We start from the raw sequence: 25,468 nt of genomic DNA on the forward strand, positions 1-25,468 counted from the left end.
GGAGGCCTCCATGAATTTGGATGCAACTGGATTGAATTGAACCAACCCTTTCTCCTTGCTTGCAGGACACATGTACCCACCGACCCTTTTCTATTCATTCTCACAGCTAACTCGAAAGTGGGTTGATGCATCTCAAGGCAAGAGACTTGTTGTTTCCTGTGGTTCTCCCTCGGATCCATAACACTGAAAAATAAAATTTTATTTTCCATGGGATAATGAAACTACAATTTCCCCCAAATATATAGCCTTGAAAACCCAATATTACACATGAGAGAATCTTCTGGGAAGAGTTTTGAGAAGAGTGTCAAGTCAGCAGCAGGCCTTACTTTACAGTGAGATCTACTTTTTTTTCCCCTGCTCACTTTCATTAATCAATTTTCCTTCTGACTCTTGAGTTACAAGAGAGAAATTTTAAAAGCAATCCATACTGCCTTCCATCGAGATGATGCATGCAAGGTTAGTGCTACTCAAATTGTGACATTTACATTTCCTGACAAAGAACTGCATATATGCACACTCCACAAATGTCAGAGAGAAGAAGGCAGGGAGCAGGAAACCAAAAGGAAAGCAGCGAGCACAGAGGGAAAGGGGGACAGAGCTGGAGAGAAGGGATGATACCCATTATGAGTAATAATGAGGGCAGGAGTAAGGGTAAGGTATGGAACAAGGAAGATATTTCTTAACATGTATCTACTTTCTAACCCAGGGTTTGCTTTTTACCAAAACTGAGACAAAACAAATTAAAAGGCCCTTATATAGTGCTGTCTGCATCCCATCCATAGCCATGGCATCTGTTTACCCAAGGACTATCAACCTTCATAAATTTCAGGAAATAGTTTACGGAATGCCAAAAGATTCTTCCTGATCTTACACATAAAATCATTTTATTTTAGGAAGATAATCCTAAATTCTCTCCTTCCTTCAAAAGTAAGAGAATAGGTGGTGGAGGACAGATGTCCTACATGAGGGTCTCCTAAGAGAGTTTATAATTTCAGGTCACAAGAGGCACCGTGAGGCCAAGTCACCCTTCAGTCTGATGAGAGGCCAGATGGTTGGGATAACCTCTGGGTGATACCTTTGTTCATCTCATTGGCAGGACAGCAAGAATTCTGAGTGCCAAAGGATACTACTATGTTGATTTTCTTCATTTATTTTCTCTTCTTTTTCTTTCTCTTCCTTCTTCTCTCCCCTCCTTCTTTCCTTCCTTGCCTTATTTTTGCTCGTTTATGAACTCTTACATAGTTTGGGAACATAGAAGTCCCAACATTCTACACGAAAAGCCTCTTCACTGTGTCTATCTGAAAATTCCATTATTGCCAGGGAAATCTTCTCTTCTCAGAGCAGCAGTGCACAGCCATGATGAATGGAACAGATGAAAGGGGACTCTACACATTCCCCCCATTCCTCTCTTGCCAAGAACTCTATCTGAGTTGTTGTTTTTGTTCAGTCGCTAAATTCTGTCTAACTCTTTACGACCGCATGGACTGCAGTATGCCAGGCTTCCCTGCCCATCACTATTTCCCGGAGTTTGCTCAAATTAACGTCCATTGAGTTGGTGATGCCATCCAACCATCTCATCCTCTGTCACCCTCTTCTCCTGCCCTCAATCCCAGCATGAAGGTCTTTTCCAATAAGTCAGCATCAGGTGGCCAAAATATTGGAGCTTCAGCATCAGTCCTTCAATAAATATCCGGGGTTGATTTCCTTTAGGGTTGACTGGTTTGATCTCCTTGCTGTCCAAGGGTCTCTCAAAGTCTTCTCCAGCACCACAGTTCAGAAGCATTAATTCTTCAGCACTCAGTCTTCGTCACAGCTCAACTCTCACATCCAGGCATGACTATGGTCCAAATCTCACATACATGCATGACTACTGGAAAAACCATGGCTTTGACTATATGGACCTTTGCTAGCAAAGTGGTATCTCTGCTTTTCAATATGCCATCTAGGTTTGTCATAGCTTTCCTTTCAAGGAGCAAGCATCTTTTAATTTCATGGCTGCAGTCATCATCCACAGTGATTTTGGAGCCCAAGAAAATAAAATCTGTCACTGTTTCCACAATCCCCATCCATTTGCATGAAATGATGGGACTGGATGTCATGATCTTAGTTTTTTGAATGTTGAGTTTTAAGCTGGCTTTTCACTCTCCTCTTTCATCCTCATCGAGGCTCTTTAGTTCCTCTTTGCTTTCTGCTATTAGAGTGGTATCATCTATGTATCTAAGGTTGTTGATATTTCTTCCAGCAATCTTGGTTCCAGCTTGTGAATCATTCAGCTTGGCATTTCACATGATGTACTCTGCATAGAAGTTAAATAAGCAAGGTGACAATATACAGCCTTGATGTAATCCTTTCCCAATTTGGAACCAGTTTGTTGTTCCAAGTCCAGTTCTAACTGTTGCTTCAGCATAAAAGTTTCACAGGAGACAGGTAAGGTGCTCTGGCATTCCCGTTTCTCTAAGAATTTTCCAGTTTGTTGTGATCCACATAGTCAAACACTTTAGCATAGTCAGTGAAGCAGAAGTAGAGATGCTTTCCTGGAATTCCTTTGCTTTTTCTATGATCCAACAGATGTTGGCAATTTGATCTCTGGTTCCCCTGCCTTTTTAAAATCCAGATTATACATCTGGAAGTTCTCAGTTTGCTGAAGTGAGGCTATTGAAGCCTCACTTGGAGAATTTTGAGAATTACCTTCCTAGCATGTGAGATGAGTGCAATTGTGCAGTAGTTTGAGCATTCTTTGGCATTGCCTTTCTTTGGGATTGAAGTGAAAACTGACCTTTTCCAGTCCTGTGGCCACTGTTGAGTTTCCAAATTTGCTGGCATATTGAGTGTAGCACTTTCACAGCATCATCTTTCAGGATTTGAAATAGCTCAACTGGAATTCCATTACCTCCACTAGCTTTGTTTGTAGTAATGCTTCCTAAGGCCCACTTGACTTCACATTCCAGGATGTCGGGCTCTAGGTGAGTGACCACACTATCTTGATTATCCAAGACCCTTTTTTTTTTTTATAGTTCTTCTGCATATTCTTGCCACCTCTTCTTAATCTCTTTTGCTTCTGTTAGGTCCTTTCTGTTTCTGTCCTATATTGTGCCCATCCTTGCATGAAATGTTCCCTTGGTATTTCCAATTTTCTTGAAGAGATCTCTAGATTTTCCCTTTCTATTGTATTCCTCCATTTCTTTGCACTGTTCACATAAGAAGGCTTTCTTATCTCCACTTGCTATTCTCTGGAACTCTGCATTCAGTGGGCATATCTTTCCCTTTCTCCTTTCCCTTCTCTTCTTTTTCTCAGCTATCTGTAAGGCCTCGTCAGACACCACTTTGCCTTCTTGCATTTCTTTTTCTTTGAGATGGGTTTGGTCACCGCCTCCTATACAATGTTGTGAACCTTCATCCATAGTTCTTCAGGCACTCTGTCTACCAGCTCTAATCCCTTGAATCTATGTGTCACCTCTACTGTAAAATCACAAAGGATCTGACTTAGGTCATGCCTGAATGGCCTAGTGGTTTTCCCTATTTTCTTCAATTTATGCCTGAATTTTGCAATAAGGAGCCGATGGTCTGAGCTACAGTCAGCTCCAGGTCTTGCTTTGCTGACTGTATAGAGCTTCTCCATCTCTGGCTGCAAAGAATATAATCAATCTGATTTGGTATATATAACCTATCTCTTGAGTTATATAACCTAAAAGCAGAGGAAGTTTAGGAAGTTGTAGCCTCGGGGCCACGGTGGTTTGACAAACACTACATTATCCTAACTTTGGCCAAGTTAGATGCCAGGGTGGGTCATTGGCTATCCCTACTCTGCCTTTCAAGAGAACACAGAATTTAGCTCAAAATATATCTGTACGGACTACCCTGGTGGTCCAGTGGTTAAGAATCCGCCTGCCAGTGCAAGGGGCACCGGCTGGATCCCTGGCCCAGGAAGATCCCATGTGTCATGGGGCAACTAAGTCCTTGTGCCACCACTACTGAGGCCCATGCCCTAGAGCCCGTGCTCCGCCACAGAAGAAGCCACCGCAACGAGAAGCTCGCGCGCTGCGAGGAAGAGCAGTCCTTGCTCTCTGCAACGTGAGAAAGCCCTCCCAAAGCAACGAAGATCCAGTGCAGCCAAAAATAAAAATTAACTGATCAACTAATTTAAAAAATAAATCTGTATATGCACATAACACCTGCAAAGTTCATATACAATGAATTTTTTGGATAACCCCTTCAATAAAATTTCTAATTTTCTTTCAAAAGACTAAGCTTTTGGCTCCTACAGTTTAGCCTTTGGAATGCTGCATCAGCATGATAAAGAATGGGTAAAACAGCTTAAGGGCAAAGGTTTTTTTCAGAGTTCAGGAAATGCATCCATGACTTGACTCCTTAATACAGCTTATCCATAACGAATCTGTATGAACTGAGCTGCCTAAAAGCATGGGACCTACTTCTCCAGGCACCTAGGCTCATCCAGGATATCTGCAAATTCATGAAGGCAGTACTATAGTGGAAGAGGTACAACGTTTCCAAGAGCTGAGGTCTATAAAAGAGACGATGAAGCTTATTGATTACCTGGGGCCCAATTCATCCTCACACCGCCAGGTGAATTCTCCAAAACTCTCATAATGCTGGTTATAGTGGTAGAGGACTCGATGGAGAGTTGGGGAGCCCAGATCCAGAAGCGTGTTGTAGGCCGTCTGCTGCTCCTTCCCACTGGTATAGCCATTGAAGAGATTGTAGATCTTGTCTGCTATTTCTGACAAGGGGAGAAAAGGCACATAAATAAGATTTTATATATGTGTGTGTCGGGGTGTGTGTGTGTGTGCACGCACGTTAAGTTGCTTCAGTTGTGTCTGACTCTTTGTGACCCTGTGTACTGTAGCCCACCAGCCTCCTCTGTCCATGGGACTTCTCCAGGCAAGAAAACTGGAGTGGGCTGCAACACCCTTCTCCAGGGGAGTCTTCCTGAATGAGGGATTGAACCAGCATCTCTTAGGAAGCCCATGCTGCTGCTGCTGCTGCTAAGTCACTTCAGTTGTGTCCAACTCTGTGCGACTCCATAGACGGCAGCCCACCAGGCTCCCCTGTCCCTGGGATTCTCCAGGCAAGAACACTGGAGTGGGTTGCCATTTCCTTCTCCAATGCATGAAAGTGAAAAGTGAAAGTGAAGTCGCTCAGTCCTGTCCGACTTTGAGCGACCCCATGGACTGCAGCCTACCAGGCTCCTCTGTCCATGGGATTTTCCAGGCAAGAGTACTGGAGTGGGGTGCCATCGCCTTCTCTGAGAAAGCCTATATATATATACATATATATATATGTATATATTTATATACATATAAATCACTTTTGTGTATATATATATATAAATGATTATAAATATAAGCATGTATGTGTATATATGCATATAAGTGTGTATTTGGATATATATGCATGTGTATATGTGTGTGTGTTTGATACTTAAAGAATACTCAACCTAAAGCCTGGAGAAAAATGGTTTGAGTAATTTACTTTATTTCTGCTCCATCAAGTTTCAGTTTTCTTGTCTATAAAATGAAAGGCTTCAAACAGAATCACTCTAAGGTGAACTGCAGTGATAATTTTCTTTGTCTTCACCCATGTTTCCTAAAAATACAGAGCCGGAGGCAGAAGCTCATAGATTGATACTGTATTGGCAAATGCAGTCCCAGGGAAGCAGAAGGGAGGATAGAGAGAAATGAGGCAAGAAAGGAGGCAGAGTAAAATATTAGAAATTGCTCTAAGGAACTGATGGTGGTTTTGCAGGAGAGGATGTATGAAGCTACCCGGTTCCCACCAGTCCCTCCACAGGGAAAAAGGAAGAAGACTTTACATCCAGCTCCCATCCAGGATCAGTCCACGGGACTTTCACACTTGCCCCTGGGAGACATTAACTCCCCTGCACCTCTAGGCCACATAGTTTGGGTACAAATGGGATTCTGCATAAGCAGTGTGGAAGCCCTGAGCAGTGGGGAGCAGCATGTGGCTCAGGGATGAAGTGAGGCACGGCCAGGTCATGGTTCCAGCTACATGAAGACCTGGAGTAGCTGCAGTGCCAAAGGGAACCTGACTCTGTGGCCACAGGAATGCAGTTCCTTTGCTAGGGCCACCCAGACAGCTGGGAAGGCAAGCTTGCGGTGCTGGATGTGTGCTGACATGTCCATTGAATCCAGTGCATTCCACAGTTCCAAACGAGTGATCTTTTGCTTTAATTTATACCCCTTAGATTTCTGCCTCCAGGGTATGCATTGATAAGCCCAAAGCTGGTGATGTGGCAGAGTGGCAGTGATTTTGTGTAGTCTTGGCATTCTTTCCTGGGGAGCTCAAAGCACTTTATCATTAAATACTTTCTCTTTAAACCTGTCAGAAAGGACATTTGTTCACACTTCCTTCCTAAACGGCTGGGAACTGATTACTGGGAAAGCAATGCTTTGTCTTGGACCCAGAGATAAATCTGGGGACGGAGAAGCCAAGCTCTTCAGGCCTCGGAGTCAGACTTTGCCTACCTGACTCCCTGTTGGCCAAAAGGCCCTGATTCCTTGTCAAAATTTCAAATGAATTCAAGGCTGCTGGTAACGACAGAGCCATCATTGTGAGTTTCCTGGGTTGGAATGACTACAATTTTTACCTCTGCCCAAACACTGCAGTGATTTCATTTTTTATTCTATCCTGCTCATTGTCCAGGAGCCAGATATTACTTCTTTAGTGTCCTGAGTGGCCAGAATAAGGCTAAGTAAGTAAGTGAAGTCGCTCAGTCATGTCCAACTCTTTGCAACCCCATGGACTGTAGTCTACCAGCCTCCTCTGTCCATGGGATTTTCCAGGCAATAGTACTGGAGTGGATTGCCATTTCCTTCTCTAGCAGATCTTCCCAAACCAGGGATCGAACCCTGGTCTCCCGCATTGTAGACAGACACTTTACCATCTGAGCTGCCAAGGAAGTCCAGAATAAGGCTAGACACTGTAATAGATTCAAAAATGTTAGCTCAATGGGTGAAATTCATGACTTTGGGAGTCATTTGAGTCTATTTTGGGGGAGGGTTTCTGGTGATGTATCTCTAGACCAGGTTATACCAACCCATTAGCAGTTAAACCCTTGTAACCAGCATCTTTAGCTGCAATAAAAATAATTTTAGTCCAGAAATTCATTTGGATTTTCAGGACTTTAAAATTATCAGGTTGTTAAAATAAGACCAAGAAATAAAGTGGACAGTGATTTAGACTATAAAGATCTCTGTTATTTGTTATATATTAATAGAATATAAAGAATATAAATAAAATTATATAGATTATAAACAGCTCTGGTATTTGTTAACAGCCTATTGACTGCCAAGAACGTTACACCTATGAATTCTAATCCTCACACGAGCACTGCACAATGATTATGAATGTTCTTGTCCTACAAATGAGGACAGTCACAGAGGCCAGGTTGTCTGCCCAAGGTTGCATAGCCCGTGTGGGCTGGAGTCAGGGTTGAAAATGTTATCTATCTCCCATTGCTCTCTTGTATCAATGTTCAGGGGATGGCAGTGTTTAACCAATTTAACATGCAGGAGGCAGGGTCTTGGGGGATGTTTTCTGGAGTGATTACTTCTGGCAGAGGACATTTTCCTGGCTGACCCATAGATGCTACATGAGAAAGAGTTGAGTCAATATGCAGGAAGTCTGTCATTTCTGCAGTAGGGATGGAAAGAAGCAGAGGGACTATCCTAAGAGCTGTGCTGTGTTCAATGGGAGACAGGGAGTGCGCACTTAGAGAAGGATGACCTATAGAGGAAAACGCATGTGATGAGATCAGGGCCCCGACAGGGAGGTCTGGGGTTCCTTCTCCCTTTTACTGATGTCAGTCTATTCTTATTTCTGGTGATGGGACATAGCATCCCAGGCTCCGGCCCTGGTGGTGACATTCTGCTGAGGAACAGTGATGACGAGAAGGTGTTTTCCGGCATGTAATATCCAACTAGAGAAGGCCGTTAGCATCAGCATTTGTGTCCGAGACCAGGTGAGATAGGCCCAAGTTTCATGATAAATCTCTTAAAACCAAGGTAACCTAACTCCAGGGTGTGCTTAAAAGCCTACATCAGTAAATGGGATGCTATATTCAGAAAGATCTACATGCTAGGCTTCTAGAGACTGAGTATTTCTGGCTCTTCCTAGCTCCACTGAGGGAATTTATGGATATTATTTCATTAGTTTTCAAAGCATCTGAGGAATTCACTAACTCAAAGAATGTTAAAGACTCTAAGGTATTTTTGGTTATCATTTACCCAGCTTTCAGCTTCCCAGAAGTCTTGAGCTATCCAAAATACATATGGGTCTTTCCTCTCTTGACATGCAGGGTGTTCAGGAATAGTTAAAATGCCAGTGAAGAGATGGCAACATGTCAACATATGCAGCCTCATCACAAAAAAGAAAAAAAAAGAGAGAGAGAAGGGAGTTAAGAACTCCTGGGCAGCAGAATAAATCAACAGGGTTGGGATTAAAGGCCCCAGGCCCAAAGGTATGGTTTTAGAACAGGCACCATAGCACCGAATGGAGTTGGGCTCCACTGGCTGTGTGACCTTGGACAAGTTACTTAACCTCTCTGGGTTTTAGTTTCCTTGTTTGTTCATTGATGATCAATAATGCATATCTTCCAAGAGTACTGTGAGGCTAAAAGTGATGATGAATGTAAAGCCTTTCTTTTACATGATGTCTGGAAGGAGCAAGTACACATTTACTGACTCATTGATTCATTCTAAAACATTTTTAACTGAGGGCTTACCACATGCTTGACATTTTTCTATGTACTTGGGCTACATAAGGGAGAAACTTTGATAAAAGTTCTCATTTTAGGATACAGTCTGGTGGTAAGACTCATTCAGTGAAGCAATAGACATAATATATAAGTAAAATACGGTGTGTTAAAAAGTAAAACAGGAGAAGGAATACTGGGAGTGCTGGATGAGGCACTGCAATTTTAAATATGAGGGAATCACTGGAAAGATGACAATCAAGCTGAGGCTTGGAGAAGCGGAGAGAATGAGCTGGGGACATCTGTGGCAGAGCAGACCAGGGAGAGGGAACAGCAGCACAGAAGCTCCCCAGATATGGTGGCCAGCAGATCTGAAATACGTGATCACCCATGGTGTTTGGAAGTGAGGGAGGGAGAGAGCTGGACAATACTAGATATTATTTTTAAAAAATCACTGTTACTGGGTCTCTACTTGATCATGTTTTTCCCAGTGCCATGAGACAGAGATTGAAACACAGGGCAAGAGCGGGGCAGGGGGAAATAGTCTTATTTAAATGAAAAGGAGTGACTCCAAGGGCAGGAGGGAGCTTTCTTATCCCCCAGCAGTGGTTGCTCTTTTTACTAAGAAATAAGCATCCTGGGAAGCATCTATCCCTTCTGCAATGGCTTCCTTGGCTGCTGTGATGAAAGTCTCCTGAATGGAGGTCCTAAGTCATCAGTTTCATTGTTTTGGTGGGGAACTACCTAAAACCCCGGTCTGTCCCTGCACTGATGTAATTGACCATAGAATTTCACATGAAAATTTGAGGACCATGAATCCCAACTGGCTTTTTATCTTTGTCATTCTGGCATGCTGTGTTTAATCACTCAGTCGTGTCCGACTCTTTGCGACCCCATGGACTAGCCCACCAGGCTTGTCTGTCCTGGTGTCAATATTCTCACCTGGAGAATATTGAAGTGGGTTGCCATGCCCTCCCCCAGGGGATCTTCCCAACCCAGGGATCAAATCCAGGTCCCCTGCTTTGCATTCTTGCTGCTAAGTCGCTTCACTCTTGTCCGACTCTGTGCGACCCCATAGACGGCAGCCCACCAGGCTCTGCCATCCCTCGGATTCTCCAGGCAAGAACACTGGAGTGGGTTGCCATTTCCTTCTCCAATGCATGAAACTGAAAAGTGAAAGTGAAGTCACTTAGTCGTGTCCGACTCTTCGCGACCCCATGGACTGCAGCCTACCAGGCTCCTCCATCCGTGGGATTTTCCAGGCAAGAGTACTGGAGTGGGGTGCCACTGCCTTCTCCGCTTCTTAGCACTGTCCAAACTGCAAAGTCCCTTCCCCCGCATCCTCCAAGTCTGTCTGTCCCCTCCCCCGCCTCTCTCTCTCTATGCTGCTCTGTGCTTCCTTCACACCAGGGATTCTCAAACTTGAGAATTAAACTTGATTCACAGCCAGGAGGGCTTGTGAAAGCCCAGGTTTCTGGTTCCCACTGGAGTTCCTGATCCAGTAGGTCTCAGATAGAACCTGAGTGTCTGCATTTCCAATGAGCTCCCAGGTGATGCTGCTGTTGCTGGTATGGACCACTCTTTGACCACCACGTTCTATACTAATTCACTCTCTCAAAACTTTCTTACTTCCTCTGGGACCAGCACGGTTACATGGCAACCAACTCTCCCTTCGCCCTTGACCTTGGCACACTCTTCCTTCCCTCCATATCCCTACGATGGCTGAAACCTGCAGAAGGCCCCTCCCCCAGACTTCTGTGTGTCTTCCTTCCTCATCTGCTTCCCAGCCCACTCTAGTTGAAATTCTACTCTCTGCAGCTCTTAAACCATTCCCCTGCTTGCATGTCTCCATAACATATGTCACTATCTGACATAGTATTTATTTTCCCAACTTTTTTTTGGTTTTTTGCTTTGTCATCCCTGCTTAAATATAGTCTCCATGAGGCAAGGGATTTTTTCCCCCCCTAAAGCCTAAGTCAGATATTTAGGAAGGGCTTGAAATAAGCTGTTTTATTTGATAAATTCAGAAATCTGATTACAGAATTCTTGCAAATAGATTCTGAGCCTTGTTCTTTTTGTTTCTTTAGCATCTAATACCAGGGTGTGTTATTAATGAATAAATGGCTGTGGAAGTAGCAATGAAGAAATGGATAGGATTTATGCTTGGCATCAGGAGAGGAGGATGGATGCTGGAGGAAAGATGGATCAGAACTAGCCTTTGCTCAGTGAAGAACTCCTATAAGGCCGCACCCCAAACCTAGAGACTAAGTTGATCTTATTACTGAACATAGCCTTTCCTGCTAGGAGAAGGGTGGTTTTACTGGTAGAAACTTTTTTGGTCAAAGGCTTTACAGTCATGAGGTTCTAAAATTCTTCATAGAAGAATTCCTAGTTTAGGAAAATGATCATATAAGAAATAGAGTCTGGCTTTCTGTTAGATAATTAGGAGCTGAGGTCACGCTCTGGGTCACTTAAAAGGTAATTCCCGTTTGTTACTAGTTGTAAACTCCACTCAAGTGAGTTATATTTATGATCACCATCTGGGTTTGAAGAAGGCAAAGCTTTTTTTTTTTTTTTTGATAACTGCTAGGCCAGTACTAATTTGCAAGGATGCCCTTAATTAGTCTAATTCATTAATCTCCACACCTGCCCTGTACAGGACTCCTTCCTGGCTGAAGGATAACAGGACCTGGAAACATTATTTCATTCTCTCAGCATTAAATTGCCTCTTGTACTCTCAGCTACGCTGCTGGGGTTTCAGAAAGTCTTCTTTGCCAGGGAGCACAAATGATCAGAAGCATATTTTGATATGCTTTGGGTACTAGAATTAACACAAAGAAGCCCCACAGAGAAATAGTACAGGGGTCTCTCCCTGGCTGATTACTCTACCTCGTGTACATGCTAAATTGCTTCAGTCGTGCCCAGGTCTTTGTGACCCCATGGACTGTAGCCTGCCAGGCTCCTCTGTCCATGGGATTCTCCAGGCAAGAATACTGGAGTGGGTTGCCATGCCTTCCTCCAGGGAATCTTCCTGACTCAGGGATCAAACCTGTCTCTTTAATGACTCCTGTAGTGGCAGGTGGGTTCTTGACTGCTAGTGCCACCTGGGAAGTCCTACTCTTTATTCCAGAGTTGCTCTATCCATCTCTTTCTGCAGGTGGCATTATGAGGCATCTCGCCTACCTGCTGATCACCCACTGATGTCAACCAGCCCACTGCCTACTCAGCAAGGAAGTCCAGGGTGCCTGCTGCTGCCAGCAAGGACGCTGGCAAAGTCTCCAAAACAGAAAGAACTGGGGCACCTTCTCACCACCTGTCCCTGCTCTGGCTTGGAGTAAGAAATCAAGAGATGATAAGGTAAGGGTGCCATGGGTCCTCCCCAGTCTCCCCTCTAAGGATATTCCACCTCAGATTATGCTTTCATCATGGAGGGATTTCTCAGATGTTCAAAACTCATTCTGTCCACACCCTACAAGCCAGGCAGCATTCACTCCAGAGAGAGGCACATTGGTCTTATACTTAAAGGTCTCCAGTCAGCCATAACATCTCAGTGAAGACCAACAGTCCTGACAGGGGGAATTATTTTGATATATAGCTGAAAACTATTTTCTAATAGAGGTCTTCTCTTCATTAGCATTGAGAGACAAAGGAAGGTTTTCTGTCTTTTACGTAATAACCCTCTAAATATCTAATTTAACATAATAAGCAAAATGGGAATTACCACAGGATAAGAGGGAGGAGGGATAAATAGGAAGATTGGGGTCGACTTTATATATACACTTTATATATACACACTAGTATATATAAAGTAGATAATGAATAAAGACCTACTGTATAGCACAGGGAACTCTACTCAGTAGTCTGCAATAGCCTATGTGGGAAAAGAACCTAAAGAATGGATCTATGTATACGTATAACTGATCACCTTGCTGTATATCTGAAACTAACACAACATTGTAAATCAATTATACTCCAATAATTTTTTTAAAAAGTTACATAAATTTACTTACTGAACTATCAGTTCAGTTCAGTTCAGTTGCTCAGTTGTGTCTCACTCCTTGTGGCCCCATGGACTGCAGCATGCCAGGCCTCCCCATCCATCACCAACTCCCGGAGCTTGCTCAAATTCATGTCCGTTGAGTCGGTGACACAATTCAACCATCTCATCCTCTGTCATCCCTTTCTCCTCCCGCCCTCAATCTTTCCCAGCATCAGCGTCTTTTCAAATGAGTCAACTCTTCGTGTGAGGTGGCCAAAGTATTGGAGTTTCAGCTTCAACATCAGTCCTTCCAGTGAACACCCAGGACTGATCTCCTTTAGGATGGACTGGTTGGATCTCCTTGCAGTCCAAGGGACTCTCAAGAGTCTTCTCTAACACCACAGTTCAAAAGCATCAATTCTTCAGCACTCAGCTTTCTTTATAGTCCAACTCTCACATCCATACATGACTACTGGTGGTCTGGTATTCCCATTTCTTTCAGAATTTTCCATAGTTTGTTGTGATCCACACAGTCAAAGGCTTATTGAACTCTCACTGGAAACTAATTACCTAGGGTATCATAATCCCCACTCCATTTTACAGAGTAATAAGCTGAGGCATGGAGTGAAATAACCTGCTCAGGGTCAAGAAGTTAGATGGCAGAGCAGAAACTTGACCTTGCATGGTCCGACTCCACAGTCTAAGTTTTCTGGAACCAGTTGGTCAGCATGCTGCTTTCTGAGTGTTAGGGACACCATTGTGAGCAGAACTCTGCTCTCAGGGAACTCACTGACTAATGAGGAAGACAGGCATTGAATGCTGCTGCTGCTGCTAAGTCGCTTCAGTCATGTCCGACTCTGTGTGACCCCTTGGACGGCAGCCCAGCAGGCTCCCCCGTCCCTGGGATTCTCCAGGCAAGAACACTGGAGTGGGTTGCCATTTCCTTCTCCAATGCATGAAACTGAAAAGTGAAAGTGAAGTCACTCAGTCGTGTCCGACCCTCAGCGACCCCGTGGACTGCAGCCTTCCAGGCTCCTCCATCCATGGGATTTTCCAGGCAAGAGTACTGGAGTGGGGTGCCATTGCCTTCTCCCAGGCATTGAATAAGGCATTATAATAACAAACTGAGATAAGTGTTCTGAAGGAAAGAAACATGGTACCACGAGGGCATTGAGCTGTGGCCCTGGACCCCTGCTCGGAGCAGGGATGCTCGCTCAGAACTGTAGACTGAGAGAAGTTGATGAGTGGAAGGGGTGGGGCTGGAGTACACTTGAGGTCAAAGGCCAACGTAGGCAGAGCCTCCGTGTTGGAAATGATGTGCCGAGGTACTGAGAGAGGCAGTGAGGCTTCAGAAAATACAGAGATTGCTGGGGAGCAGGGGCAAGAAGAAGCCAGAGAAGTGGGCAAGGGCTCCTCTATTTAGGTCCTAATATGCCTGATACATATTTTTATCTTCATCAGGAAAAGAATGGAAACCCATTAAAGGGTTGTAAGATGAGGCATTACAATGATCAGATTTCTGTGTTGAAAATAACTATGCTTTTAGAGTACGATGCATGTTTAATGAGGCAGTAAATGAAGGTCCTTCCCTTTCAAAAGTTCTAAAGTGCTACAGCATCAGGGATCCTAATTAAGTAGATCTAGGGTTTCCCTAGAAGGCAGAAGAAGAAGAGGGCAACAAAAGATGAGATGGTTGGATGGCATCACCAATTCAATGGACGTGAAACTTGGGCAAAGTCTGAGAGATACTGAGGGACAGGGAGGCCTGGTGTGCTGCTGTCCATGGGGTTGCAAAGAGTCAGTCACGATTTGGGGACCGAACAACAACAGGCCTTCCCTGGTGATCCAGGGGTGAAGAATCCACCCTGCAACAGGAGACACAGGTTCGATCCCTAGTCCAGGAAGATCCCACATGACTCAGAGCAGCTAAGCCCACAACTGCTGAGCCCAAGCTTTAGAGCTTGAGAGCAGCAACTACTGAGCCCACGTGCTGCAACTACGGAGGCCTGCAAGCCCTAGAGTCTGCTCCACAGCCAGAGAAGCCCACGCACCACAGCCAAAGAGCAGCCACCGCTCTCTTCAACTAGAAGACCCAGCACAGCCAAAGTAAATAGATAGATAAAATATTTTTTTAAATAAATAAAATAGGTTTAGGTCTCTCTTCCCAGTGTGACTTTGCATTACCATGGCATCACCCCTTGAACATTGTGGGATTATGTCAACTCATAACCAACTTGAGGCAGCTGGCGTGATTTGAGGTGTACCACACAGGCCAGCTTGTGGTACCCCTACGCCCCAACCAGTAACGCTGAAGAAGCTGAAGTTGAATGGTTCTATGAAGACCTATAAGACCTTTTAGAACTAACACCCAAAAGAGATGTCCTTTTCATTATAGAGGACTGGAATGCAAAAGTAGGAAGTCAAGAAACACCTGGAGTAACAGGCAAATTTGGCCTTGGAATACGCAATGAAGCAGGGCAAAGACAAAAGAGTTTTGCCAAGAAAATGCACTGGTCATAACAAACACCGTCTTCCAACAACACAAGAGAAGACTCTACACATGGACATCACCAGATGGTCAACACCAAAATCAGATTTATTATATTCTTTGCAGCCAAAGATGGAGAAGCTCTGTACAGTCAGCAAAAACAAGACCAGGAGCTGACTGTGGCTCAGACCATGAACTCATTGCCAAATTCAGACTTAAATCGAAGAAAGTAGGGAAAACCACTAGACCATTCAGGTATGACCTAAATCAAATACCTTATGATTATACAGTGGAAGTGAGAAATAGATTTAAGGGCCTAGATCTGATAGATAGAGTGCCTGATGAACTATGGAATGAGGTTCGTGACATTGCACACGAGACAGGGATCAAGACCGTTCCCATGGAAAAGAAATGCAAAAAAGCAAAATGGCTGTCCGGGGAGGCCTTACAAAAGCTGTGAAAAGAAGAGAAGCAAAAAGCAAAGGAGAAAAGGAAAGATATAAACATCTGAATGCAGAGTTCCAAAGAATAGCAAGAAGAGATAAGAAAGCCTTCTTCAGCGATCAATGCAAAGAAATAGAGGAAAACAACAGAATGGGAAAGACTAGGTATCTCTTCAGAGATACCAAAGGCACATTTCATGCAAAGATGGGCTCGATAAAGGACAGAAATGGTATGGACCTAACAAAAGCAGAAGATATTAAGAAGAGATGGCAAGAATACACAGAAGAACTTTACAAAAAGATCTTCACGACCCAGATAATATTGATGGTGTGATCACTGACCTAGAGCCAGACATCCTGGAATGTGAAGTCAAATGGGCCTTAGAAAGCATCACTACGAACAAAGCTAGTGGAGGTGATAGAATTCCAGTTGAGCTATTCCAAATCCTGAAAGATGATGCTGTGAAAGTGCTGCTTCCAGCACATTTGGAAAACTCAGCAGTGGCCACAGGACTGGAAAAGGTCAGTTTTCATTCCAATCCCAAAGAAAGGCAATGCCAAAGAATGCTCAAACTACCTCACAATTGCACTCATCTCACACGCTAGTAAAATAATGCTCAAAATTCTCCAAGCCAGGCTTCAGCAATACGTGAACCGTGAACTTCCAGATGTTAAAGCTGGTTTTAGAAAAGGCAGAGGAACCAGAGATCAAATTGCCAACACCCGCTGGATCATGGAAAAAGCAAGAGAGTTTCAGAAGATCATCTATTTCTGCTTTATTGACTATGCCAAAGCCTTTGACTGTGTGGATCACAATACACTGTGGAAAATTCTGAAAGAGATGGGAATACCAGACCACCTGATCTGCCTCTTGAGAAATTTGTATGCAGGTCAGGAAGCAACACTTAGAACTGGACATGGAACAACAGACTGGTTCCAAATTGGAAAAGGAGGACGTCAAGGCTGTATATTGTCACCCTGCTTATTTAACTTATATGCAGAGTACATCATGAGAAACGCTGGACTGGAAGAAACACAAGCTGGAATCAAGATTGCCATGAGAAATATCAATAACCTCAGATATGCAGATGACATCACCCTTATGGCAGAAAGTGAAGAGGAACTCAAAAGCCTCTTGATGAAAGTGAAAGAGGAGAGTGAAAAAGTTGGCTCAAAGCTCAACATTCAGAAAACGAAAATCATGGCATCCAGTCCCATCAGTTCATGGGAAATAGATGGGGAAACAGTGGAAACAGTGTCAGACTTTATTTTTGGGGCTCCAAAATCACTGCAGATGGTGACTGCAGCCATGAAATTAAAAGACGCTTACTCCTTGGAAGGAAAGTTATGACCAACCTAGATAGCATATTCAAAAGCAGAGACATTACTTTGCCAAAAAAGGTTCATCTAGTCAAGGCTATGGTTTTTCCTGTGGTCGTGTATGGATGTGAGAGTTGGACTGTGAAGAAGGCTGAGCACCGAAGAATTGATGCTTTTGAACTGTGGTGTTGGAGAAGACTCTTGAGAGTTCCTTGGACTGCAAGGAGATCCAACCAGTCTATTCTAAAGGAGATCAGTCCTGGGTGTTCTTTGGAAGGACTGATGCTTAAACTGAAACTCCAGTACTTTGGCCACCTCATGCGATCAGTTGACTCATTGGAAAAGACTCTGATGCTGGGAGGGATTGGGGGTAGGAGGAGAAGAGGACGACAGAGGATGAGATGGCTGGATGGCATCACTGACTCGATGGACGTGAGTCTGGGTGAACTCCGGGAGTTGGTGATGGACAGGGAGGCCTGGTGTGCTGCGATTCATGGGGTTGCAAAGAGTCAGACACGACTGAGTGACTGATCTGATCTGATCTGATCTGACAGGCCAGCTTGGCAAGAAAACTTCTCTTATCAAAACCTGAGCAACCTAAACTTCTAACATCAGTCACCATTTCTGTTAATATGCACATGCTATTGCTAACCCTTATGGCAGAAAATGAAGAGAAACTAAAAAGCCTCTTGATGAAAGTGAAAGAGGAGAGTGAAAAAGTTGGCTTAAAGCTCAACGTTCAGAAAATGAAGATCAAGGCATCCGGTCCCATCACTTCATGGAAAATAGATGGGGAAACAGTGGAAATAGTGTCAGACTTTATTTTGGGGGGCTCCAAAATCACTGCAGATAGTGAATGTAGCCATGAAATTAAAAGACGCTTACTCCTTGGAAGGAAAGTTATGACCAACCTAGATAGCATATTCAAAAGCAGAGACATTACTTTGCCAACAAAGCTTCGTCTAGTCTATGGTTTTTCCAGTGGCCATGTATGGATGTGAAAGTTGGACTGTGAAGAAAGCTGAGTGCTAAAGAATTGATGTTTTTAAACTGTGGTGTTGGAGAAGACTCTTGAGAGTCCCTTGGACTGCAAGGAGATCCAACCAGTCTATTCTAAAGGAGATCAGTCTTGGGTGTTCTTTGGAAGGACTGATGCTTAAACTGAAACTCCAGTACTTAGGCCACCTCATACGATGAGTTGACTCATTGGAAAAGACTGATGCTGGGAGGGATTGGGGGCAGGAGGAAAAGGGGAAGACAGACGATGAGATGGCTGGACGGCATCACCAACTCGATGGACATGAGTTTGGGTGAACTCCAGGAGTTGGTGACGGACAGGGAGGCCTGGTGTGCTGTGATTCATGGGGTCACAAAGAGTCAGACATGACTGAACAACTGAACTGAACTGAACTGAACTGATTGCTCCATTAGCAGTCCAAGTGCTAGTGCATATTGGTAGTTGATCAGATCACTTTAACTAGTGCCAGGGCCCTGCAGAAGGGGTGCCCAGCAGGGTAAAATCCTGGTTGTGGAGGGAATGTAATACACCTTAGAGCAAGGGATGCTATCCAGACACCAGGAAGCTTCATGAGAAGCAGCAGTCAGAAATGTGCTATCTATATAATGGATGTTGACTGAAAACCAACTCTTCCTAACTGACAAGGGCTCATTCTGGTGCATTGAAAAAGGACAATTCTTTACCAAAGAACTGATCCATAACAATTCCAAAATACAGAATGAAGATTTCGACACATCTTTTATAGGAGGGAGTCATACAGCAATGCATTCTAAATCTGTAGTCTTCCTTTACTGTAACTCAGAATAATCTTTCAGATGTACCAAAAAAAAAAAAAAAAAACGGGAAGAGGGTAAGTGAGCTGATGAGCATCCTGAGGGCAGAGGTCACAGGTATTAAAGCACCTGGCGTCACGTCCCTAAGCACCTGGTGTACTGCCATGTGTGGCTGGGGCCTTCACCAGTGTCTGCTACATCCCTGACTCACAGGCCATGTGGAATACCGGGGCGCAATGCAGATTTCCACACCAGAGGCAGAGGTTGAGGAGTTCCTGCAAAGGAGTTGCTCCACTCCTGAGCCTTGAATTCTCCCCCTTCCCCGCTGAACTCCAGACTGCTCTGTTTGACTCCCTTGCTCCCCATGGCGAGGGGAGGTCCCCGGAGCATCCCTCAGCAGACTCTGCTGGCCTCCGTGTCTCTTACCTTGAGCTTTGACATCATCCACCACGGGGCAAGGGGTCTTCACAATCACATCACTTGGCCTGGAGCGTCGCCCTGTGTTGTCCACGCCCCACAGGGTGAACCTGGCAGGGAGAGGAGGGCATCAACAGAGAGAACTCACCGGGTTCTGGCTGACAACCCAGCCTTGCCCAGACGGACGGGTTTCCCCTGGCTGCTCTTGCCACCCAGTCGTGCACTTACCACCATCACCCAGGTCATAAAGTACGTAGTATAGTGTCTTTTACTACTTCCTGGTAGGTCCTGGGCTGTCATTTGCTGTCTTGAGGATATTGCATGATAGCAACCATCTTGGCACAGGGCAGTGTTTCTCCAAGTAGGGTCCCCAGACCAGTAGTATCGCCAGGGAAGTGGACAGCAATGAAATTCCTCATACCCCATGCCAGATCTACTGAATCAGAAACTCTAGGCATGAGGACAAAATCTGTGCTATGACAAGCCTTCCAGGTGACTCTGATGCCTGTTGCTGCTGCTGCTGCTGCTGCTAAGTCGCTTCAGTCATGACCGACTCTGTGCGACCCCATAGACGGCAGCCCACCAGGCTCCCCTGTCCCTGGGATTCTCCAGGCAAGAACACTGGAGTGGGTCGCCTGATGACTGTTACATCCTGACAACTACTGAGCTGAGGAAAAGAGCATGCATCTACAGAAACAGATGGTCTGATGTGGGTCTGAAACCTCTACTTTCTGCCATGTGGAGTTGTAGTTAACACCTCTGAGCTTTATTTTCCCTCTCTGTGAAATGGGGATGATAATAAAATTGCTTGCAGATCACTGTGAAGATGAAACAGGATAATAAGGCTCAGAAACACCTAACATAGTACCTGGCGCCCAATGACACAACTATCAATTCTGTTCTGTCCATCTTGTGCTCAGTTGAGGTTTTTGTGCCAAGCACTGAGGACAGTTTTCCTCTTTAAAGTCAGAAGTGAAACAGCCAGAATCAAGGGGCCTGACTTGCCTATGACTGAACCCTCTATTTCCTACATGAGACTCCTTTTGACCCATGGAGATGCTACCAGCCATGGACCAGGAGGCCAGAGTGGAAACCTTATGCTAGCCCTGGCAATGAGAAGATGTGGTTCTAAGAGCCCCCTCCACCCTTCAACACACACACACACACACACACACACACTCACCCCAGAAAGAGGATAAAGACCCAGCCATCAAAGGCTGAATGTAAAACTTCCCCCTCGGGTGACGGAGCTGGATGCAGAGGAAAAAGCAACACCAGGCTCTGCTACTCAGGGAGGAATTTGAATATAACCATGAAGATAACCCCTGGTGTCAGTGCCCAGGGCCTCTAACAACTAATCTAGTGAGTCTAAAGCAAATCATTAACACTGCTTTTCTTGTCTCTTTCTCTTTTGCTGTGTCTCCTTGGGAGGTTGCATTTATTGGCAAGTCTGGATCTTCTTTCCTCTGGGCAGAGCTGCAGCGGGGAAGAGAGGTGAAAAGAAGAAAGAGGCCCCGAGACAGAGGGGCTTGGGTACCTGTTCAGGTAAATGAGCCTCAGACAGCTGAACTGGTGAGGCAGAAAAGAAATGGAAATTGCCTAAAGACTCTGCCAGGAAATACACGAGTCTCTCGGCAGAGAAAAGACAGCCTTGCATCTACCCGCCGAGAAACCCGGGAAATGGTCAGTGCTACGAACCTGTGTGTCCTGATGTGCTGTTTTCCCTCCCTCTGCCCTCCTCAGAGTCTCATGCTGGAATCCCACCCCACCGGCTGTTCAGGACCGCCCCGCCTCTTTGCTTTCAATCAAACAAGGACCAGGTGCGTGGCTTTCCCATCTTAGGTGTACACGTGACTCTGTCAATTCTACTGCCCTCTGCTTCTTGCCTTGCTCCTTAGTTCAGATCCAGCACCTTGCCTGGTATTAAACCCCTCTGCCACCCTGATCCAAAACTCAGGGGCTGGCTGCCCTTCTCCCCGACCATCCCTCCCCTCCTAGATCTGAGCCCTTGGCATCCAGGCCCACACTCTGGGCTGCCTGGATCCCTAGCAATGCAGCCCCCAGAATTTTTCATCATTCCTTCTAGACCCTGCAACACACAAACACAAACCTCTTGCCACTATTTCTAGAATTGTGACTGAGGCCACCAAATCTGAATCTGGCACATCTGATCTGCCCTTCTGGTACCTGCTCTGTTTCGCAGTCTTATCCCCACATCCCGGTCTCAAGCCAGGTCCACCTTCCTTCTCTGCCCTTCTGCTCGAGATCATCTTGAGCTGTTTGTCAGGGATGCGCCCAGAGGTACGCAGGGCAGACTGCAGACCTGCGCCCCACTTTCAGGGACTCCCACATGAATGCATTCCCCCTCACCCTCACATGCAGACTCTACCCTGACCCCATTTCCAGTGTCCCTTCTCACCAGAGTCAGCAAAGAGGAAATCCTATTCTCCATGAGGTCAATGCCCCGCTGCCAGCAAAGTCACAGGACTGCTAGCGTGAGCCTGGCCCTGTGCCCTGCTCTTACCACCAGGCTCTCTTCCTTCACCGACCCCTCCCCAACTATGTGTCTGAGCCCACCTCCTGAACCCCCTCCCTGAGATTCATCTTGCCTGATGTCCCATCCTCTGTAAGATCGCTCTGCTTCATCTTTTCCCGTCCACCTCCCAGGGTCTTGAGAATCGCCTTAGGACTCCAGGTCAGGGCTGGCATCTTGCTAGCTGCTGATGGGCCATGTGATGCTGTCTGCCTGAATATTTACCAGTTTAGGGGTCACCTGCCCTGGACTGTCGATAATGGGTTCCAGCCACCTCTTGTAGCACACCTTATTGGACGCTTGATTTCTAGCAGTTTCCCTGGACTGAAACGTCCTAAGTCTCAGGCAGCACAGTGGCTGTCAGATGGATGCTCTCTCTCAGTGCCTGGGATGCAGTTAATCCTCACCCCACCCCACTTGGCCCATTCCTCTGAGTTTCGCTTTGTGCTTCATCCTGCTGTGAGTTCTCACTAAGTCTACTGGATTCTGGGCTGGGATGAAATTGTGTGTGCTGTATTTAATTCTCATTGCTCTGACTGGGCAATTAGTATACAATTTAGGGTCCTAAGCCCTTATCATTTTTAATAGCAAAGCAAGGTATTAGGAAAGGCAATGCTTCCCCACATGCTTCTAAATAAAGAAGACTCTTGGCCTAAGAGACCGTCCTCAGGGGTCCTGGCTCTCTCAGTCCTGGAGGGACCCTGAGGAGTAGCCAGATTACTTTTACTGTTGAAGCAAGCTTGGGGAACACTTTATGCATTTCAAGCGGAAATGTCACGTGCAGTTACTTCAGGAAGTCTTCTCTGTTCATTGTCAGCATCATCATTTCTACTCTTGGACACTTATAGGACAGTAAGTAGCTGGAATCAGTGGGCAGAAGAGATAAGCTCTGCCCCCAGTCCGGAGGGCTGATGTGTAGGTGCTCCTACGGCCTTGCCCAGAGCCGCCGGTCCCTTTCCACCACTGCCTGCCTGCTGGGATTGCTCAGCCTGTCAGAGCCTGTGTGATGACACGTGTATCGTGAGGATGTGTGTTTGTGAACCACTGAAACCCTGCTCTGGCTCCAGGGCTGATGTTTTAAAGGACTGAAACTTAATGTGCAAGGAGCATCCTTGGGCTTCCTGCCGAGGGCTGACTGCCTCTATCTGCAACTTTCACCCTTGCCCGCTCCAGGTGTGGTGGTTTCTGCAGATGGCTCCAAATCCACTCCCTCTTTCTGAATTATCTGTTCACTGTCTCATCCCCCACCCTCCAAAGGCAGCAGCTCTCCTGTGGGCACACACTGTGATGTGGATGGTGGGCTACAAGGCTCAGGAGTCATCTCCCCACTCTGGCCTCAGTTTCCTCGTGTGTAAAATGAAGATGTTGGACCGGACACTCCCTGTTAACCAGGGATTCTTAGCTGTTTTTGCACTGTAGGCCTTTCTCAGAATAATGCTTTTCCAATGCGTCAAATAAAGTGGGTAGGATGACAAAGTGAGCCAGTTATACTGAAAGGATGTTCTGCCTCTGTGGACCTCAGGTGAAGATCCAGCTCTGTGCTTTAACGTGAGTAATAAGATCATGCTTTATCCTTCCAGTAGCCTGGGCTGGCTGGGAGTGAGATGCAGTGAAGAAAGTGCAAACATTGATTCAGTTCTTAACCACCCACCACTGCCAGACGACAAGCTGTGTGATTCAGAGGAAGTTACTTAGTGTTGCTGAACTCAGTTTCCTCAACTATAAAATGGGAACAGTAACCCTAATCTCACAAGGTTGGAGGGTTCCTAGAAACACCTACATCTAGTGAACGTGCCGTAAGTGAAGGCTGCCTTCCTCTGTATTACAGATAAGGAAACAGCTGCAGAAACGTTGTGTCCCACTTCATCACTCGTCGGCTAGGAACAAAGCCAGGTGTGGGGCCCGTGTGTTCTCAGCTCTTAATGCAGGGCTCCCCTCCTTAAGCCAGGGACTGATGCCCTGGTTCACTTGATAGCTCTGCAGAGAGGAGCCTCTCTCCCAGGCCTGCCCGCGTGCCCTCTGCATGTGATCTGCAGCGCCACCTAGTGGAGGTTGGCTGTTTATTTTTCCCTCTGGCTCCTGCAGTCTCATCATTTCTTCTGCAATCAACCTTGACAGAACGTTTGTGTTTTACAAGACTTAAGTGGGAGACACTGAAAACTCACCTGGGATAGCAGAGTTGGAGAAGCCATCAGACTCAGGTCTTTGATCAGGAAATGTAGCCAGACCAAGGCAAACATGAGGAGGGTCCCAGGGTGGGTAAGGACTGGTGCTCCTAACAGACACCCAGGCCAGCCTCCCGCTCATAGGAGCCTTGAAATTCCTCATTAACAGTTGTAACTTAGTGACAGGAATTACTGAGCCCTCATTATATATGGGAATTCCAGTTGCACTGAGTTTGAGGCATTTCCAGTGGGTTAGGTGTTCCATATTTCCAAACCTTTGTTTCTCGTGTTGGTTCCTCTACTAATGAAGGACGTGCATGCTCAGTCACTCAGTCATGTCCGACTCTTTGCAATCCCATAGACTGTATCCCATCAGGTTCCTCTGTCCATGAGATTCTCCAGGCAAGAATACTGGAGTGGGTTGCCATGCCCTCCTCCAGGGGATCTTCCCAACCCAGATATCAAATGCTTGACTCTTGCATCTCCTGCATTGGCAGGAGGAGCCTTTAACACTGAACCAAGGCTGCCCAAACCACAGGCCAGCTAATGAGAATCCTGAGCAGACTTGCCTTTGTCCTACTATTCCCATTTATGTCTCTCTATATTTTCCAGCTCCTCCAGAATATCACTTGTCTTTATGTATTTTGCTGTCATCAGCCCAGCCCCTTGGTTACATCTCTCTTTCCTGTACTGAAGATATTCAGCCTGAGCATGGAAGTTCATTTTGCAATCCATGTCACTCACATTTCCTGTGCTTTTCATCTTTGAACTCTTTCACTGTGGAAATAGAAACGATTTATTCTGGAAACCTTAACTCTATTCTCATGACCTCATCTATAAACTGCTAAATGTTTTTCATACTGATGGGGTCAAAGGGTCCCAGAACTACATCACTATGAATTCTGCCTTCGTCCCCCAGTGTTCCCATCATGACTTAGATTCCATCACTATCTCTCCTCTTTTGGTGTCTTTTATGTTTGTTTCGAAAATACTTCACAGTTGTTCCCAGAGCACAGAGGGAACCAGGGAAGCGCTACCAGCAAGAATAGAGCCGGTCCAAGTGCCCCAAGATAGGAGCTCGCTGTATTTTCTTTGAAGAAAGACCACCTCTCACCTCTATAAAGCTATTTCAATGTGGCTGAGGCTAGATTTTTTAAAGCAGAGCTCTTAGTATTCTATCCTCTGACTTTCAGCATTCACTTTATTCTCCTGAGTTCACTTTCGTCTAGCCCCTTGCTTCACCATCTGTTTCCACCCCATCGCCTCCTGGCCTCTCGCCATCGCCCCTCTTCACCTCTGCCCTTGCTGTTTGCTCCACCTGGTGTGCCTTTTCTAACATGGTGCTGCTGCTGCTGCTGCTGCTGCTAAGTCGCTTCAGTCGTGTCTGACTCTGTGCGACCCTATAGACGGCAGCCCACCAGGCTCTGCCATCCCTGGGATTCTCCAGGCAAGAACACTGGAGTGGGTTGCCATTAAATCTGTACAACCCAGTTCAGATGACTTCCACTCTACTTAGAATGAATCACAACTTTCTTTTCTCTTCTACGACATGTTTGTTGCTCTTTTATATCTAGCTTTTATTTCATTCTGCTTGATGTTAA

General features: G+C 45.6%; 1 protein-coding gene across 2 annotated transcripts in view; it reads right to left on the reverse strand.

Annotated features, from left to right (window-relative positions):
* ASTN1 (astrotactin 1) overlaps positions 1-25,468 on the reverse strand; it is a 356,850-nt gene that overhangs the window by 7,219 nt on the left and 324,163 nt on the right. For both annotated transcript variants that reach the window (XM_061383286.1, XM_061383285.1), the window contains 2 exons: positions 19,179-19,279; positions 4,555-4,738 (listed from right to left, as the gene is read on the reverse strand). In XM_061383286.1, the coding sequence (XP_061239270.1) occupies positions 4,555-4,738; positions 19,179-19,279 (285 nt within the window). The remainder of the gene's footprint in view (positions 1-4,554; positions 4,739-19,178; positions 19,280-25,468) is intronic.

The sequence above is a fragment of the Bos javanicus genome, chromosome 16 (assembly GCF_032452875.1).
Source record: "Bos javanicus breed banteng chromosome 16, ARS-OSU_banteng_1.0, whole genome shotgun sequence".
NCBI lineage: Eukaryota > Metazoa > Chordata > Mammalia > Artiodactyla > Bovidae > Bos > Bos javanicus.